Source organism: Pseudorasbora parva, chromosome 15 (genome assembly GCF_024679245.1).
Source record: "Pseudorasbora parva isolate DD20220531a chromosome 15, ASM2467924v1, whole genome shotgun sequence".
NCBI lineage: Eukaryota > Metazoa > Chordata > Actinopteri > Cypriniformes > Gobionidae > Pseudorasbora > Pseudorasbora parva.
Window position 1 is genome coordinate 34914192 of NC_090186.1, and position 20267 is coordinate 34934458.

Sequence of the window (20267 nt, forward strand, 5' to 3'; positions counted from 1 at the left end):
CTTAATTTAAACATCTGTCTTCCTGTGTGCAGAAATTTTTTTATGTAGCCGTGACAACAAAACGCACGCTTGCTCCGTGCGGCCCGCAAGCCTTGCACTTCTGAAAGTCTGAGGAGTGTTGCTACCATAGATATACATAATAAATAATATACTTAATTACATAATATACTTTATTATGTATATCTATGGTTGCTACTACTCTCCGGCGCCACCATCTTTATTTTGAGTCTGACGAATCGACGCGCATATTTTGCGTCGACGTATTTTTTGCGTCGACGTCATCGATGACATCGACGCGTTGTCCCAGGCCTAGCATGGAGTCAACCAACTTGTGGCACCTCTCAGCTGTTATTCCACTCCATGATTCTTTAACAACATCCCACAATTCTTTCACATTTCTTGGTTTTGCTTCAGAAACAGCATTTTTGATATCACCCCACAAGTTCTCAATTGGATTAAGGTCTGGAGATTGGGCTGGCCACTCCATAACATTAATTTTGTTGGTTTGGAACCAAGACTTTGCCCGTTTACTAGTGTGTTTTGGGTCATTGTCTTGTTGAAACAACCGTTTCAAGGGCATGTCCTCTTCAGCATAGGGCAACATGACCTCTTCAAGTATTTTAACATATGCAAACTGATCCATGATCCCTGGTATGCGATAAATAGGCCCAACACCATAGTAGGAGAAACATGCCCATATCATGATGCTTGCACCTCCATGCTTCACTGTCTTCACTGTATACTGTGGCTTGAATTCAGAGTTTGGGGGTCGTCTCACAAACTGCCTGTGGCCCTTGGACCCAAAAAGAACAATTTTACTCTCATCAGTCCACAAAATGTTCCTCCATTTCTCTTTAGGCCAGTTGATGTGTTCTTTGGCAAATTGTAACCTCTTCTGCACATGCCTTTTTTTTAACAGAGGGACTTTGCGGGGGATTCTTGAAAATAGATTAGCTTCACACAGACGTCTTCTAACTGTCACAGTACTTACAGGTAACTCCAGACTGTCTTTGATCATCCTGGAGGTGATCATTGGCTGAGCCTTTGCCATTCTGGTTATTCTTCTATCCATTTTGATGGTTGTCTTCCGTTTTCTTCCACGTCTCTCTGGTTTTGCTCTCCATTTTAAGGCATTGGAGATCATTTTAGCTGAACAGCCTATCATTTTTTGCACCTCTTTATAGGTTTTCCCCTCTCTAATCAACTTTTTAATCAAAGTACGCTGTTCTTCTGAACAATGTCTTGAACGACCCATTTTCCTCAGCTTTCAAATGCATGTTCAACAAGTGTTGGCTTCATCCTTAAATAGGGGCCACCTGATTCACACCTGTTTCTTCACAAAATTGATGACCTCAGTGATTGAATGCCACACTGCTATTTTTTTGAACACACCCCTTTCAACTAATTCAACTAATTGCCCAATTGCACAGCCTTAAGAGCGTGCATATCATGAATGCTGGGTCTCATTTGTTTTCTGAGAATCTACTGAACCTACTGGTAACTTGTTTGCCACGTAGCAATAAAAAATATACTAAAAACCTTGATTATTCTGGTTAGTCACATTGTACTGCTATTATTTTGAGCAAGACTGTATATATATATATATATATATATATATATATATATATATATATATATATATATATATATATATATATATATATATATATAATTAAAAAAAATAGCCTTGAATAAACATTTTAACTTGTATGGTGGAAAAAGTGACGTTTGCTAGTAGGATCGAGTGAACGATCTGTAAGCAAAGTATCTACGGTTGTATTTTGTAATACAAAACAATATTATATTAATGGTTATTAATAACCTAATATTAATGGTTTAGGAAGCACCTGTTAACGCCTGCTGATCGGTGCGAGATGCATTCTGGGATACTGGTCTGTCGAAAGTCCACAAGTCACCTCTCGATGCATTCTAGATAAAAGGGGAGGATCAAGGACACATCTGGGGATTTGAACTGTACTTGGATAGATGTGAACTTTGAATTGGAACAGTACTTGACCAGCGACTGATGATGATCCCGTCCTCTGGAGTTCGTTCTCCCAAGTTGAACTTGGCAAGTCTGAACTACCAAGGACACAAGTCACAAATTTGCGTACTTGTAGAAACGGCGAGAGAGAGAGAGAGTGTGTGTGTGTGTGTACGCGTGTGCGAAATGCAGCTGAACGAATACTTAAACGGAGTGCAGGTGCTGTCTGCCATCTTGCTGCGTTGGCGCTCTCACAACAGAGTGTTGCCCACAGCGCCGCCACTGGCCGGTGAGCTGAATGGATTCATAGGATTTGATGAATCAATATTGAATTGAGAAACAAAAAATTGCAATGCATTGATGAATTGATATTTTTACCCAGCCCTACTGAATACCGGTGTTTTGTTATGATATGAATATTTATTATACCGCAATACTGGTGTATGTCGTTTAAACCAGTGTAGTCTGACGAGAGCAGGGGTGCCGTGTAAAAGGTGGCGGCACACTCTTGCACCGCGGTTCGTCTCGCATCTGATGACGCACCTGTAATATGGACTGCAACTTGAAAATAATGCTTTTCTGTTCTGTTGATGGATACGTGGCTGGCTCTTCAATGAAAGCGATATTAAAAGAAAAACGTTGGCAAAACGGTCTCTCTTTGTAAACTTTGTTCAATGCATGCGAGTGCTGCCGTATGTTCGAATATGACGTCATCACCGGGGTTTAGTGCCAGAAGACACAAATGAGAACTCGCGAGCGCTGTGAGATTTGTCTCTGTGCAACTCATCCGAAAGCGCACATGCGTCTCACAGCACGAAATATTGATATTATCTTTCAAGTCTTGCACTTGAGTGGACAAACTCACAAAAAGTAAACATGTCAACATGTCCATCTTGATGAGTTTTCAAGCAGACATAGTCTGTATATGCCTAATGCCTCAAAGGCCCACTGAAGTGCTTTGGAACGCGCCACATTATTCAATGTGTTGACGTAATTTCCCCTGAAACGGCTCCAGCTGTTAGCAGCCCCTCCCCTTTTTTGAAACAGCCAATAGCGTTTGGTTAATATACAGTTTGACTAGAGCGCAAGAGCGGACCTTTCTGTTTGGTAAAGCCAGCAGTTTCCTCTAACTGTTTATCATCATAATCTCCTCCATATCGCTTTGAAATGCAGCATTCTGTGCAGAATTAAAATGGTTTGATATGTTTGTTGTCAGCGCGGACTCGCACATATGATCCACGCTGCGCTGTCCTGTCTGTAGTCTAAATTTAGACCAGAGCCGTTGGGGTGTGTGCGCTGCTGCGGAGTGTGAAACTAACGTGACAACAGACTTTATTCGCCTCAGCTGAAAGCATATTTACACTGAATTGTTTCCTATCACATATATAGTGTGCTATGTGCCTTTCACCATGTAGAAATTAGTAAATGTGTGTAAACAACTGACCGATTTCTTTAGATTCTAGAGAGCATTTGGATTGGACAGAAGATTTGACGAGAAAGTGAAGTCTGCGATGATGTCACCAAAATCTGAGAATCATTTTAACTGAAGTGGGAGACTGTACATTTTGAATGCTTATATCTCCTAAATGCAAATTTTGTCATAGTTTTGGAACATACTAGCTTATTCATAACTTTAAGGCTAACACAGTCATACTAAAAGCTAAAAAACTTACATTTTGATTTCAGTGGACCTTCAGGGGAACTTTATACAGTCGAGAAAGATAATGCATAGCCAGGGGAGGGTTTTATTTGACTTTATTTGACAGTATACCTTTTTTCCCTGAACATAGCAAATACCGAACCGTACCAAAACAGGGAACCTAAAACCGTGATACGAACCGAAACATGAGCAGTCTGTACCGTTACCCCCTAGCGTAACATAGAACATTTTCAAAGGGTGCCATGACTGAAAAAGGTTGGGAAACACTGCTTTAAACAACGTGAGGAGTTCAACAACATTCGCCATGTAGATTATAGATCAGATACACACTGGACTTTACGTTTTTTTATGGACATATTTAATGTAATCTCTAGTGCTCTAAACATGAACCAGCAGCATGTATGAGCACATATTTTATCACGTTCTTCAAATGAAATATATGTGCAAATAAGGACACTAATACAGCCGTACTGATCATGAATGCAATAATGACACAAATGGATTATTCTGGTACACAGAAGACCATGATGTAGACTGACAATTTAAAAAAGAATGGGCAAAAGTAACTATGCCTTTTAAATGTTCTTCCATGTTTCTCCATCATTTTGACAGTTTGTTGTTATAGGGTTAGATTTTTAAAAAATGGATAAGATGCCCTCAACTTTTTTTCTGTGTCTCTAATGAGTGTTGCAGGTGTCTTTTATTGGTTGTTGTCTCCCCACAGCATCATTTTGTGGGGCTTTGCAAATCTTCTAGTGTGGAATTTTCACTCACCATGAAAGTAAAATAGAGCCAATCAAAAGTCAACTGCAGTATTTCCTTTCTCAATCAGTAGAAAATCAGTAGACCGTAACCAATTATAATGTTACTGATGCTTTTCTGACGTTATTTGTCACATGCACACTTTGTCGAGGTAGCATACAATGGCATGGGGAAGCGTGATGCGAGTTCGAGTGATTAAAAATGCTCCAACTACTTTAAAAGGCAACATCTTGGGCCAGTTCGGCTTTAATGAACAACCCGGAAAGCACGACCTGGAGAGAACACAGGCTGTGTGTCAATAAAAGCTATCTGATTCATCAAAACGATTTCATTTACACTTGGGCACATAAATGTGTCTCTGCAAAACGGATTTAAATCGTTTATTCCCTTATATGCAGATTTCATGGAGTTCACGTCATGTCAAAATAACAGATATGAGCTGCATTTTTTTAACCAACAGCTAATTTCGCAAAATCAAAGACCGCAATATGACCGAGTGCAGACACAGAACTGGTAAGATCATTCAGTTTCTTTACCTTAATTAAGATAATTGTAATTTGTGCACCTACAACTTTACTTTTGGTTGAATTTGCAGTAGTTTGTTTGTTGGCTTGATGAAGAGATAAGTCTGAATAGTCTGCGGTGATATGTGCTTCAGTAGCGCTCTCATATCCGGCTATAACATAACAGCCTCTAACACGATCTCACACGTTTATTTTTTGCATAGCATTGTTGGGATAAGTAAAATTTGCATGTGTGATTTCAACAACCAGATGTATTTAGACTTTAGTTTTGACTGTTATGCGGCCCAGACCACCCTCCTGAAGTGGTTTTTAGTATTTTTTTCTAAATGCTCCTGTTGTCTTCTGTGCTGAGACTTGAGTTTTGTTTGATACATTCAAGAAGCGTGTTTACTTTGAGCAGGTAAAATTAAAGGTACAGTTCATATAACTGACTGACAAACTGTATACATAATAATAATAATAATAATAATAATAATAATAATAATAATAATAATAATAATAATAAATACATTTTATCTGTATTGCACTTTATATTTCAGCAATCTTAAAGTGCTACAGAGCATCTGGTAGTAAAAATAAAAATGATAGTTAATTTAATAGTAAAAACAAGAAAAATGAGGATGCAGTTAATCATTAATGCATTTTGTTGCATTGTGATGTCGAATTAAACCGAATCGATGACGACATAATTTTGAAAAATACCATTATATTAATTTTTGGTCATACCACCCAGCACTACTTGTGATGCTTCAGTGTCACATTATCCTTCAGAAATCATTTTAAAATGCTGATTTCATATTGTAAATGTTGTGCTGCTTAACATATTTCTGGAAATATATACCCCCACCCACCCTCTGGATTCTTTGATTTTAAAAAAAGCTCAATATAACAGTATTTTTTTAAAATAAATGTAGGCCTACATTTATAAATGTCTTAGCAAGGACACATTATTTTGATCAAGTATTACTTTTTCAAAAAAAAAGTTTTTTTTTGACAGTAATAAAGTATAATAAAAATACAATTAAATTCTAAAGTAAATTAAATTCTACATGAATTGTGAAATTTGTATCAACAGTGTGTTGTTGTTTTTTATCACCTTTATTAAATACTGTTTGCTTCTGTCTATTGCATACTTTAAAGATCAGTAGATCTGAAAAAAAAAATTGTATTGACGTTAGATTTGCATCTTTAAAATATTGCAAGTCATACGTGTGCTTTGCACTGTATTATTGTTCATGTATAGTGTTAGAAAAAACACAGTTATAAACCAACAGATGGCAGTATGTCTTAAAGAAAAGACCTAGGAAACATACTTGGTTATAACACACACATGCTCACTGTAACACTGCAGCATGGTCCTATGACATACTGCCAAATGTGAGAAGTTTGAAATGACACTAAATTTAGCTTGAGGCCTCTCAGTAAATTTCTATAAAATGATCTCCAGACATGATCTTATTTTCATAGTTTGTTCGAGATGACGTCCGGTCACCTCCTGCAGGACAGGCACTGTTGTCGCCCTTGAATAAAGCTGTGTAGGAACATTGACTACACATGGAAAATGTGGGCTGTGGTTTCATTCTCTTTTTGGCAAGAGGCTGCCTTAGTAAAAAAAAAAAATTATTGGGGGGCATTTGTTCCTTGTTCCAAACATATGTTCCCATGGAAGGGGGCAGCACTTTTGGTTGGTCCCCCAATCTATGTACAGGTCTAACATACATATCACTTATTTTCTTCACATTTAGTCTATACAGAAGCTGTTTAGATATAAAATAGCAGAAGAAAATATGTCAGTCTGGATAAATAGATCACAAACATTTATTGTAGCTTGTGTGTCCCAGGTTATTGTAATAGCCATCAGTGAACAAGGTTGCCGCTTTTTGTTGAGACTTTTGGTATTTGTGCACTTTTAAAGAATTCTGCACACACACATTTTAATGGCTACAATCAAGTTCCTTCTTGCCTCATAAAAATGATTCAGCTGCATGAGACTATATTGCGCAATTATTCTATAGAGGGAGGCGTGGGAAACGGTTCATTAGGTAGAATAGGGAGAGAGACCATGTCACATTTCTTAAAACATCTCAAGATTTCCCCACATTGCTTGGGAAGCACAATTCTCTTCTTCAGTTAAACAGTAATGGATATCATGTGACACCAGACTATTTCAAAAGTACTGTCACATAACACACTGGATTTTCCCCAATAATCTGTTAACTTGATCAGCTTTTGGATGTCAAGGTTAACATATTTCTAATCGGAGAATCTCAGAGAATATGTTCAGCTCGTGTAAATATGTTAAATGTACAAAATGTGTAGATATTTTCCTCAGTTCTTATATTGTAAAAGATGTGGTGAAATTTTGGGGAGGAAAAGTTCTGTTTGGACTCAAGGTCAGTCTTCCTTTAAAATGTCTTTTTTAGAGAAGGCAAATTATCACCTCAATGATCATTAGAAGTTTACAACTACCTTTCTTGCTGCTGAGATTAAAAATCATTTGAAAGACTGATAAGACAAATAAAAAAGCTAAGATTGATAGGTTGGTCTTATTGGTAAATGCACAAAAGATCACATCAACCTACTTGTGTCATAATGTATTAACGTTTTGGTGATACAGTTTTCATGTACAGTCAGACTACTAAAATTAGCAATGCGAGACACGTCTTTGTGTACTGACATCAATCTGATCATGTATCTGATCCCTTTCAAATTCTTTGTTTTGTCTTCCGCTTTCTTCACCTCTCTTTTTTACAAAAGTTGAAAGAGAATTTGAGCATTTGCATTTTTGAGCATTAAGACATCATGGACATGCAAAGTTGCCATAGTTGTATTTATTTGAAAACAGCAATCTGTATTTTTTTCACCTGTGCTGTGATTCGTCAGAACTGATATTATACATAGTTTTTCCCACTGAAAATCACAAAGATACCCTTTTTATTTTTATTATTTTTATAATTATGTTTGTCTTTTATTCTTTTTTGTTTTTCAATACAATGATTTGTGCTTTTGATACCTTAGGTTTTAAAGACATGTTAATACAGTTAAGTGAATAGGAGGGACTACCGACAAAAATGTCAAAGGAGTCAATTACATAGATCATATACACACAATACAAAATACAGATATACACACAAGAGTGCACTGGCTCCATACTCCAGTTCAGTTAGGTTGCTTCAACTCAAAACATGTAAAAAAAAAAAAAAAAAAAAAGACGAAAAGATATCCCAATCCCAATTCTTAAAGTGATATAATTTGGGATTCTTTAAGAAGGTGTAGGAAAAATAAGGTGCATTTTAGGAGTTCTCAGTATTGGAGTTGTTGTATGTATAGTTATAAAAGTGTTTGAGGACTGATGACATGGCCCATGATGAACTCCTTCAATGTATGAATATGTATGGCTATGAGCATACAGAACTGTAGGCATCCAATATTTACATCTGTTGGAATGTTCCCCATACTAATCATCAACAAGTCAAGTACTTCAAGCAACATAATTCACAGAAGATCAAAATACCTTTCACATCTACCTCAGTAAGTGGTGGAGGAAATGCAGAAGTGCGAAAGTTGATTCACTTGCTTAATGCTTAACAGTTCTACATTTCAAATGTGAACAATGAAATCACAACTAGTGTAGCCTACCAGCCAATAGGAAAGAGAAGGGTACAAGCACTTGGAACCAACTACCATACTGTATGTGGGTGTCAATCTAAAACATATGTGCAGATATATTGTTTTTCTGTATACTAGGTATATAAACATTTACTTAAATTATATATAATTCTAAATAAAGCGAGTTTACTGAGAAGTATATGCTCACATACTTCTAATATATATAAAGCCATATTACATGTACATAATTTTTGCTCTAATTATGCAATTGCAAAACCCATGCTTTACATAGAAAAGGCATCCACAACATTAAGAAAAATGTACAATTTATGAAACAAGATACAATAAATAGTATTATAGAATCGCTGCTGTACACAAAAGCCATTTAATTTCACACATATAAAAATATGTTTTAGTGCAACCTTACATGTATTGATACTTCACATCATTCAGACCGAAAGTGTCCAAAAAGACGGTAAATTGCATTTATTACAAAGCGGGGTACACAAAAACTCGATATATATTTACATGTCTTCCTGTTTAATGCTTATAAGAATATAAGCGAAAAGTAAAGAAAAGGCACACACATCTGTACATTTTTTAAAAGTACCAGACAAAGTCCATAAGCAATTTTGGTCAGGCTCATAATATATATATATATATATATATATATATATATATATATATATATATATATATATATATATATATATATATATATATATATATATATATAGTATAATACACACACATATAAAATATTCTTTGAAACTTTAAATAAGAAAGTAATTATAGTTGAGATAGCAAACCATGTTATAAAAGGCATGCTATGCATGTACATTGAAACCACGGTATCAGTTCACTTGATTTTGAGACTGATTTTGGGTGCATGGATGTACATTTGTAAATATTAAATGTGTTAGCATAATTTACCACTCTCCCTTCGACCTTGTTCACCTGTTGTTGTTGTCTTTTAAATCTTTGCCTTTCTTTATGGTCGCTGGCCTCTCTCCACGGCCCTGTTGGCCAGACGCTCGCTCTGCCTTCTCTGTGTTGTAGAGAGTGGGATGGCTTGCTGTGGGAGTCTTTGATGTGGCAGACATACTGCTCTCTGCTCTGGAGTGTAGGGGGTGACTGATCTCTGAGCTGCAATAGTGCTGCGCTCTCTGCGCACTGTCTTGCTGAGCTGCGGGTGAGTGCGATAATGTGTGCTGATGGTAAAGATCAACGGGAACTGACAATTTTTCGGGAGTTTCCTCAGAGGCAATGCACAGCGACGCAATTGCCTTAGTACATGTTTGGATGCACTCTTCTTGCTTGCTCTCCTTGTCGGACACGTCAGTGCTGTCCTCTCGTGACTTTTGTGAGGAAGGTGATGGAGCCTTGGGGGACATGGATTTTTCATGGGGTTGAGGAGAGTCTTCCGGGCCTCTGCTGGAGGGCCCTCTGCCCTCAGAAAAGTGGTAGGACACCTCACTGGTGCTAGACTCCTCTGAGGTGCTCTTTTGCAGGGGAAGACGTGTAGGGTGGGCATGACCTGTGACTGAAGCAGGAACAGAATGGACCATCTGGATGCCGCCAATCGGTATCATGGAGAATGGAGTGCGGATCTGTTGCTGGGAGTGCAGGGGAAGGTGGCTAAATAATCCCTGGTGGATGCTGGAGGCATCTGTATTGCGATTATCCCCCTGAAGATGAGATGTCTTTCGCTGGTCCTGAACAGTTGAAAGACATGGTTAATTTACAATGCAAATCAAAATTCCAGAAAAAAATAAATTCTTGTGACGCTAAATTCACATTTGCAAATACAGGTCCTTCTAAAAACATTAGCATATTGTGATAAAGTTCATTATCTTCCATAATGTAATGATACAAATTAAACTTTCATATATTTTAGATTCATTGCACACAACCTGAAATATTTCAGGTCTTTTATTTTTTTAATACTGAAGATTTTGGCATACAGCTCATGAAAACCCAAAAATCTCAAAAAAAATTAGCATATTTCATCCGACCAATAAAAGAAAAGTGTTTTTAATGCAAAAAAAGTCAACCTTCAAATGATTATGTTTAGTTATGTCGGGAATCCTTTTGCAGAAATGACTGCTTCAATGCGGCGTGGCATGGAGGCGATCAGCCTGTGGCACTGCTGAGGTGTTATGGAGGCCCAGGATGCTTCGATAGCGGCCGTAAGCTCATCCAGAGTGTTGGGTCTTGCGTCTCTCAACTTTCTCTTCACAATATCCCACAGATTCTCTATGGGGTTCAGGTTGGCAGGCCAATTGAGCACAGTAATACCATGGTCCTGTAAACCATTTTCCAGTGGTTTTGGCACTGTGAGCAGGTGCCAGGTCATGCTGAAAAACAAAATCTCATTGATAGAAGCATGAAGTGCTCCAAAATCTCCTGATAGCTAGCTGCATTGACCCTGCCCTTGTTAAAACACAGTGGACCAACACCAGCAGCTGACATGGCACCCCAGACCATCACTGACTGTGGGTACTTGACACTGGACTTCAGGCATTTTGGCATTTCCTTCTCCCCAGTCTTCCTCCAGACTCTGGCACCTTCATTTCCGAATGACATGCAAAATTTGCTTTCATCTGAAAAAAGTACTTTGGACCACTGAGCAACAGTCCAGTGCTGCTTCTCTGTAGCCCAAAAGTGGCTTGACCTGGGGAATGCGGCACCTGTAGCCCATTTCCTGCACACGCCTGTGCACAGTGGCTCTGGATTTTTCTACTCCAGACTCAGTCCACTGCTTCCGCAGGTCCCCCAAGGTCTGGAATCTTCCTCTTCTCCACAATCTTCCTCAGGGTCCGGTCACCTCTTCTTGTTGTGCAGCGTTTTTTGTCACACTTTTTCCTTCCCACAGACTTCTCACTGAGGTGCCTTGATACTGCACTCTGGGAACAGCCTATTCATTCAGAAATGTATTTCTGTGTCTTACCCTCTCGCTTGAGGGTGTCAATGATGGCCTTCTGGACAGCAGTTGTAGCAAGAACGAGGACACAGAAATGCTGGTGTACTTGACTATTCATGTTGTGAGCACCGGAGAACAGGCGCCCGCCAGCCGGGGCAATATAAACATGTAATGCTTCACATGAACACTAGATGGAGTATACATCCTGTAACATCTTCCTTTTTCTCAAAGAAGTTAAGCTACCTGTCCATACCTAATAATAGGGTTATAGTCTAAGGCCTATTGAATATGGCAACAAATTAACATGTTGTGTCATCCTGGCTATAAACAAAATACAGTTGTTGTACCTTATCTTCTCGTTTTTTTTCTTTTTTTTTTTTTTTTTTTTTTTTTCTTTCTGGCAAACAACACTTATGGCAAACTTTAAACTACAGATTAAGTCTGTTCGGTGCCCTGATCAGCCGACCATAGCGCGACATAGCTGGGGGCCTTGTTGGTGTGGAACTTGGATCAACAACTGAATTGTCAGCACGCCTAGGTGGGGTAGCGCATACTTCGTGACCACCCGGCTCCTCAATCAGTGTCTCTGGCCCCTTCTGGTTTGTGAGGGGCACATCCATCGGCGTGCTGCTTTGCGCCTGTCCGTCTGAGTTCTGTGGTGTATTTGGCTCTGCTGCCCGAAGATCAACTCTGTTTCTGCGGTATAGTGCTCCCTCCACCTCAACCAGGTAGGACCGTGGGGCAACCCTCTGCACGCAGGATCCCCGTCTCCAGATGCCTGTTCGATCGCCAGGTAATGGCTTCATTCGCACCCCTTGGCCTACTGTGAGCATAGGTAGGTCCTTTGCGGAGCGATCATAGCCTGCTTTGGAGACCTGCCTCCTGTGACGTAGCTTTTCCAACACTCCAGACACCACACACGGTTCCAACAGCTTGTTGGCCACCGGTAGTGCAGTCTTAAGACGCCTTGACATCAAGCGCTGTGCTGGACTGCTGTTCATTCCTTCCGTCGGTGTGTTGCGCCACTGCAGGATTGCTTTCCAGGCATCCTCGCCCTCACGGTGTGCCTTTTTGCATAAGTTCTTTGCTATCTTGACTGCAGCTTCAGCTTTGCCATTGGCCTTGGGATAATGTGGTGATGAGGTAATGTGTTCAAACTCCCACTCTGCTGCAAACCGCTTGAACTGATAAGATGAAAACTGAGGGCCGTTGTCAGAGATAACCCGGTCTGGTAGTCCGTGACGAGCAAACTGTGCTTTGCAGCGTTTGATTGTGGTGTCTGCCGAGAGATCTGGGAGGAAGTCAATCTCCCAGAAGTCTGAGTAATGATCAGCTATCAGGAGAAAGTCTTTTCCATTCAGTTGGAACAAGTCAATGCTAACTATCTGCCATGGGCGTGTTGGCAGCTCGTGGGACATCATCGACTCTTTCTGCTGTTCAATGGCATACTCATTGCAGACTGTGCATTTTCCGACAAAGTCAATGATGTCAGCTCGCATCCCTGGCCAATACAGCGTGTCGCGCGCTTGCCTGTAACAGGCCTCGCCCCCAATGTGGCTTGAGTGTGCCCTTGCTAACATCTCGGTACGTAGTGCTTTAGGAATAACAACCCTGTCTCCCCTGAACAGCACTCCATTTTGAACGCTGAGCTCCTCCTTGTAGGCCCAATATTCTCTCACCTCCAGTTCAGTATCTTCTCTGAGGTCCGGCCAGCCTCTCAGTGTCACTGACTTCACCGCCCGGAGCTGCTCATCTTTGTCCGTGTGCTGTCGGATTTGTATGAGTCTCTTGTCTGTGACATTAAGATAGTCAGACTGGTTGATGTACTCTACCTCTCTCTGCTCTGTTTCCAGACTGCAGACTGTGTGCCCACCAAGTCTGGTGTTTGTGTGTGTTTCTGGCACTGTGGCTCTGCTAAGCGTGTCACTTACATACATCTCTGGGCCGGGCTTGTAGACCACTGTGAGATTATAGCCCTGAAGGGACAGCAACATGCTCTGTAGGCGCTTAGGGGCATTCAGCAGTGGCTTGCTGAAAATGGCGACGAGGGGCTTATGATCTGTCTCTGCAGTGACATTGCTGCGCCCGTACAAATACTGATGGAAGCGTTGGCATGCGAAAACAATGCTGAGGCATTCCTTTTCAATCTGGGCATAATTTTGCTCTGTTGGAGTGAGAGCTCTCGAAGCAAATGCCACAGGTTGTCCCTCCTGCAACAGGACGCAGCCCAGGCCATGCTGGCTAGAGTCACTCTGGATTGTCACTGCCTTTGTCACGTCGTAATAACGCAGCACAGGTGTTGTAGTCACCAGCTGCTTCACTTCCTTCACTGCTGCATCATGTTTTGGAAGCCAGTGCCAAACCGCATCCTTGTCCATGAGCCTCCTCAGCGGCTCACAGACCTCTGAGAGGCGTGGAAGGAACTTGGCCAGGTACGTCACAAAGCCAACGAACCGCTGCACGGCCTTCACATCCGTCGGGAGTGGCATGTCTATGACCGCCTTCACTTTTTCCGGGTCAGCTTTCAGTCCCTTTGCCGATAAAATATGCCCGTGAAAGTGAACCTCTGGCACTTTAAACTGGAGCTTCTTTATGCTGAGCCTTAGTTTGACCTGCCTACATCTGTCCATGAGGGCCAGCAGCTTGGCATCATGGTCACGACCAGCCTCTTCGTCAGAATCCCCACAGCCCACGATGAGAATGTCATCTGCTATGGGGTCTACTCCATTGAGCCCCAGCAGGAGCTCGTGCTGCTTTCGTTGGTATACTTCAGGGGCCACTGATACGCCAAAGGGGAGTTTTAACCAGCGCTTGCGCCCCCAGGGTGTCCAAAAGGTGGTCATGTAGCTGCTTGCTTCGTCTAATCTGCACTGGAGAAAGGCGTCCCTTGCGTCCACCAGGGTGAAGACCCTAGCCTTGGGGAGCTTGTAGAGTATGTCTTCAAGAGTTGGCATGATATAGTGTGACCGCAGCAGAGCCTGGTTGAGGTGTTTTGGATCGATGCATATCCGTAACTTATCTGGTTTCCTGATGATCACCATATTGCTTATCCAGTCCGTCGGCTCCGTGACTGAGGTGATGTGGCCCTCCGCTTCGTATTTCTCAAGCTGAGCTTTCACTGCTGCTCTCATGGCGACCGGTACGTTGCGGGGGGCACTCTGGACTGGCTGAACCGTTGCATTTAGCTGAAAGTGCACCACCCCTGGAACGGATTCTACTGGCGCAGTGAAGACGTCCTGATACCTCTCGATGATAGCCTCTCTTTTCAAGGGCCCAGCCTGGACACTACTGTCCACCGCATTCAGGTCTGCTGGGATGGTGAACTGCATAAGACCAAGACGCTCACATGTAGACCCGGAAAGCAGAGGCTGCTGACTGGTTTCGACTATCTCAAACTCTAAGGTGTGTCTGCGATCCCGCATGACACACTCTGTAACAAACATACCCATAGAGGTCATTAGCTGACCAGAGTAGAGCTTGAGCTTGGTGCTGCTTGGCATGAGTTTCTCTCGTGGTGCGATCCGTATCTTGTCTTTCAGGCTCATAACGTCACACGTGGCTCCTGAGTCTAGCTGGCATTTTTGCTTAACACCATTTAGTTGAAGAACGGCAAACCACTTTTTTCCTCTGGTGCCTACGGCCCCAATGCATTCAGTTGAGAAGAGATCATCTCCACTACCATCTGTTTCCTGAACTAGCACTGGATTTTCCATGGAGTGAATGTGTGCAGATACCTCTGATCCCCTGGTTTTCATGCAAACACGAGCAAAATGGTTAGCTGTACCACAGGCTTTGCACACTTTTCCATAAGCAGGACATTGCTCTCGCCCTCTCCCATGATGCACACCACAGTATCTGCATGCAGAGACACTGTCTGTGGCTGGGGTGGTTTTCTTCAGCTGCCTTCCTGTGGCATGGGGAAATTTTTTTGAAGGCTGTCTGAATGCTGTATTAATGCTGTCCATATGTGGCCTTTCATGCTCCATGGACCTCAGTGTCATGTCCGTCAGCTCTGCAGCTCTGCATATTTCTATGGCTGTAGTCAGTGTCAGTCCTTTCTCTCTCAACAGCCGTCTACGTGTGGCTTCATTAGTAATGCCAAGTACTACTTTGTCTCTTATCAACTCATCCCTGAGAGCCCCATAATCACAGGTCGCCGCCTTTTCCCTCAAGCGGGTAAGAAAATTGTCAATGGACTCACCATCCTCCTGTTTGCAGCAGCCGAAAACATATCGCTCATATATTACATTCTTGGCCGGTTTAAAGTACTCCTCTAACTTATCCAGAATGTTTGTCACATCTCCGCGTTCTGCTTCCGTTAACTGCAGGTTGTGCTTGTACACATGTCGACATTCTGGCCCCATTAACGTCCTCAAAGTGGCAGCCTGCACTGCTGAGGATGCGGCTATCAGGTCCACCGCTAAACTGTAATCTTCAAATTCAGCCCTGAAAATGTCCCAGTTAGCGCTCCAGTCTCCACTGAGCTTCATTGGACCGGGAGGGGGAATCGTGTGGTTGAATGCCATCTTGTAATGTAAACCACTTGTTGTCAGTGAGCCACGGAGCTAAAGCTAGGTAGTTAGCTGGTAGCGCTAGCCAGTAATACTGTATTAAACTAATGAAAACAATAAAAACGAAATATGCAGAGTCACTCACTCTGTAATTGCGCTGATGCACTGTCCATTAGCTGTCATTTTCTTGCTTAAATTAACAGCTAAGCCACTTCTGACACCATGTAGCAAGAACGAGGACACAGAAATGCTGGTGTACTTGACTATTCATGTTGTGAGCACCGGAGAACAGGCGCCCGCCAGCCGGGGCAATATAAACATGTAATGCTTCACATGAACACTAGATGGAGTATACATCCTGTAACAGCAGTCAGGTCGGCAGTCTTACCCATGATTGCGGTTTTGTGTAATGAACCAGGCTGGGAGTTTTTAAAAGCCTCAGGAATCTTTTGCAGGTGTTTAGAGTTCATTAGTTGATTCAGATGATTAGGTTAATAGCTAATTTAGAGAACCTTTTCATGATATGCTAATTTTTTGAGACAGGAATTTTGGTATGCTGTATGCCAAAATCATCAGTATTAAAACAATAAAAGACCTGGAATATTTCAGTTGGTGTGCAATGAATCTAAAATATATGAAAGTTAAATTTTTATAATGACATTATTGAAAATAATGAACTTTATCACAATATGCAATTTTTTTTAGAAGGACCTGTCATTCTTAAAATAATTGTCTTATCTGTGGCCTGTTTCACAGTTATTTAAACTGGACCTCTTGGAAAGTTTGGAAAATTTAACAAGACCACAAAGAACAAAAACAACAGTTGCCAGTAAAAAGGGCCAAGCTTAGACCTGGCTCATTTGTCTTATTATCCCCCTAGCTTCATGGTAACAAGCCAGGTAGCACTGAAATGTATTACTATACTGCATACACTGTATAGACACTGCAGTTTCCCATTTTCTCCAGAGAGTTCTTAATTAACTTCTACACCGTATAAATAGAAATGCACCATTCTGATGTATGACGGCAATTTGTTAGCTGGGCCCTGTTAGAGACATAACTGGCTATCACTGCAATTTACTTGTCTTGCAAATGTATTCTTGAGCTTGTATATTTCATTCAGAATCCAACATATACTGGTTTCATATTGGCCGCCTTTAGCATATTATTATTATTATTATTATTATTATTATTATTACTCATTTTGAAAAGTAATGACTTTTTATTCCTAAAGTGAAAAAGTCCAAAGTATGCTGTGAAATGTTGAGATGGACTTGAAATGGTTGCGTAGCTAGTGCATTGTTTACAGTTATATTCATTTCCTAAAACAAATATTATGTGAAAAACAGTTCAGTAATGACTGGAGCTATATTGTTTTATCTAGTTATTAGGCATGTATAATAACTTACCATCTCCAATTCTGCATGGCCCTTGGTCTTTTGGCTTAATGATATCATCTCTGTATGTGGACTGGGGCTGAGCGCCCATGGGCCACTTTGATAATGGAGAGCCCTCCTGGGGGACACGGGTCTGATCATGCCCCTGCGACTTCTGGGAGAAACTCTACCCGAGAGATCCCTTCCTGGGGATGTCGGCCGTCCTGTCTGGGAGATGGGAGAGAGATGTCCTCTAGGAGACAGGTCCCTCCTTGGTGACAGATCCCTTCTATAGACATCCCGCCTGGGGGAGATGTGTCTAAGGGGAGATGCTTCTCGCCTTGGTGATAAACGGCCACGTGGGGAGAGGTCCCTTCGAGGGGACAGATACCGCCTAGAGGAAGGTGAGCTTTCTCGAAGAGGGGAGGAATCACAGCCTGGTGAAGACAGACGGGAGTAGGCGAAGTCAAAGGAGGATGAGCTGTGTTCCAGGTCTTCATCCATAGAGCTAGGCACATCCAGTCTGTTTTTGTGATCTTCACCCAGAGCCCCTTGAAGGAGCTTCTGGTATTCAGCCATCTGGGCCTCTCCAGCTTTTTCACTGGGTGCCATGAGTTGGGTGATCTGAATACTGGGCAGACTAGTAAAATAAGTGAAAAGAGGCTGTTTGGAGACGGAGGCCAGAGATTCTGGCGTAGATTCCTGTGAAGCAGCGACAGTGATGGAGTGTGAGGGGATAGCACATGGCTGTGGGCTTGTGCTTCGAGACCGTGTTTTAGGTGTTGAATCACCATCATACTCGTCATCCTCATCCTCATCTTCATCAACTTCATCCCCATCCTCTTCAGCACCCTCTGAATCATCGGCATCAGAGAATTGGTGCTCTGCCATTATCTCTGACATCTTCTCTGATGCTCTGTGGATCTCCTCAGTGGTGTCTGGGAAAACATGAACAATAGTTCATTCTCTCAACTAACTTCCACAGGTCAATATTGTTCAATGCGTTGTCAAATAGTGTTTCATTTATTTATTTCAACAAAAATGCATAAATCTTGGCCTAGAAAAGTTGCTGGGTTTCTTTACCTCTTTTGCTCAAAATGAGAGAATAATTTTGTTTTTAATTTCAGTTATTAAAAACTGGCAGAAATTGGAGTATTAGTACTACTTTCAGCTTGAAATAAATTGCAATGTTGGGTCCTCAATAACATCATACCTGGTTCTTCTGCCTCATCCACAGATGTCACAGACACTCCAAGCTCTAAGCACTTTTTCATGTGAGCTTTTGACTTCATATGTTTCGTAAGGTTTCCTGCAACAAACAAAAGTTAATAGCTTAAATTGCTTGCATTAGCATATCAAAAAATATGTCTAACCCTCTATAATATAGTACCTTACCTGTTCAGTGTGTTTTTTTTTATATTTATTTAAAATGTCCAAATCATTTATTCAAGGTATAACACGTTATGTGTGTATTTGTATGTGTGCTGTTATTGGAAATAGATGAGAAAACCCACCTTTTGTTTTAAAAGCAAAGTTGCAAAACTTGCAGACATATGGCCTGACATCTGTGTGTGTACGGATATGTTTCTTCAGCATGCTTGGCTTTTTGCAGCGTATCCCGCACTCCTCACAGATGTACTTTCCCCGGCCTCGGCCACGCACATAAACATAGTCTTCGTTGGATTTGTACCTGAAATAAAAACAAGGCAAGGGTTATTAACATTACTGGAATGTATCAAATATATTGATGAATGCTGCTGATGGGTAATGAAATCCCATACATCAAAAAGCTCAAGTTATATATTTGAAAGGCATGATTTTTTGTATATGTTTTAAACTAAAGCATTTTCACAGCTGTATCGATTTATGTTTTTTGTTCCAGCACAGTATAATATTATATGGAGCACCAAATATTTTAAAAGCATGGGTTTCATTTTAAATTTATATCGAAGGCACATGCATGTACAATATACATGTGTAATCTATATTATGATTCAAAAACTTAAAACAATAATATTACTAACAATCAAATAATGCTGTCTAATAAATACCATGTAACAGTCATGCACATTTCAGCTGCTTCCGTTTTAACAGATTAAGGCCCCATTAAATGAATTTGTATATTGGTAGATGTTGGATTCCTCAGCTCCTAATATTTGTTTCCCAGCAGTATTAAACTTTAATTGGAAAAGGGGGAGTCTCGTCTTCTATAAAGAACACTCTGATAGATGTTCAAAAATAGCCATACATCTTTACATACCCTCCTTCAAAGATTTTGATGCGAGTGGGTTCAGCCTGCTTTGAAGAAACTTCTTTTTCTCCGTGGTCCTCTTTTCCCCTGTCTCTTGAGCTAATTCCCTTCATTTTCTTTCCAAACTTTCCAACATCAAACTGTATAAGCTCAGGCTTCAACTGGAAATGTAAACAGAAAACAGTTTGAATAATGTACCCTAAAACTATAGGTATAAAACATAACTAGTTGGTCTGTGCATTTTCTTGTTATTCATTTTTTATTATTATTTAAGAAACTTAAAAATTAGCAACTGGAAACTTTAATGTTTTGACAGAAAATGTTTTTGCAATAGTCTGCTTTACCTACAGTTTGTTGTGAAAACTAATAGAATAGGACAAATTGGCTGAAATTTTTGTTTCTTTGCCTTTGTATAGTTTATTTCGGTTGGTCTGACCCAAACCAAGGTGAGTCATAGTAAACTCACCCATCCATATTTATCTAGCAAAATATAAAGCATTTAATTTTACAATTTAAGTTATAAATTCAAAAATGTTTCCCAATATATGTATTATCGTTCTATACAAATCACTATTAAAATCTCCATGTTCTAGAATTAGTATTTATTTACAAAATTAATGGAATGAGGTGTATATTGTTATGTGTAAATATTCTTATTTTCAATTAT

The 20267-nt window shown here is 40.7% G+C and overlaps 1 protein-coding gene and 1 long non-coding RNA gene across 8 annotated transcripts in view; one reads left to right on the top strand and one right to left on the bottom strand.

Annotated features, from left to right (window-relative positions):
- The window catches only part of LOC137041504 (uncharacterized), a 92115-nt gene that overhangs the window by 15299 nt on the left and 56549 nt on the right, over positions 1 to 20267 (top strand). The window lies entirely within an intron of this gene.
- The window catches only part of hivep2a (HIVEP zinc finger 2a), a 97681-nt gene continuing 86678 nt past the window's right edge, over positions 9265 to 20267 (bottom strand). For all 7 annotated transcript variants that reach the window (XM_067417884.1, XM_067417883.1, XM_067417888.1 and 4 more), the window contains 5 exons: positions 19610 to 19761; positions 18864 to 19039; positions 18563 to 18658; positions 17383 to 18287; positions 9265 to 10254 (listed from right to left, as the gene is read on the bottom strand). In XM_067417884.1, coding sequence (XP_067273985.1) covers positions 9493 to 10254; positions 17383 to 18287; positions 18563 to 18658; positions 18864 to 19039; positions 19610 to 19761 — 2091 coding nt within the window. In that variant the 3' untranslated portion in view covers positions 9265 to 9492. The remainder of the gene's footprint in view (positions 10255 to 17382; positions 18288 to 18562; positions 18659 to 18863; positions 19040 to 19609; positions 19762 to 20267) is intronic.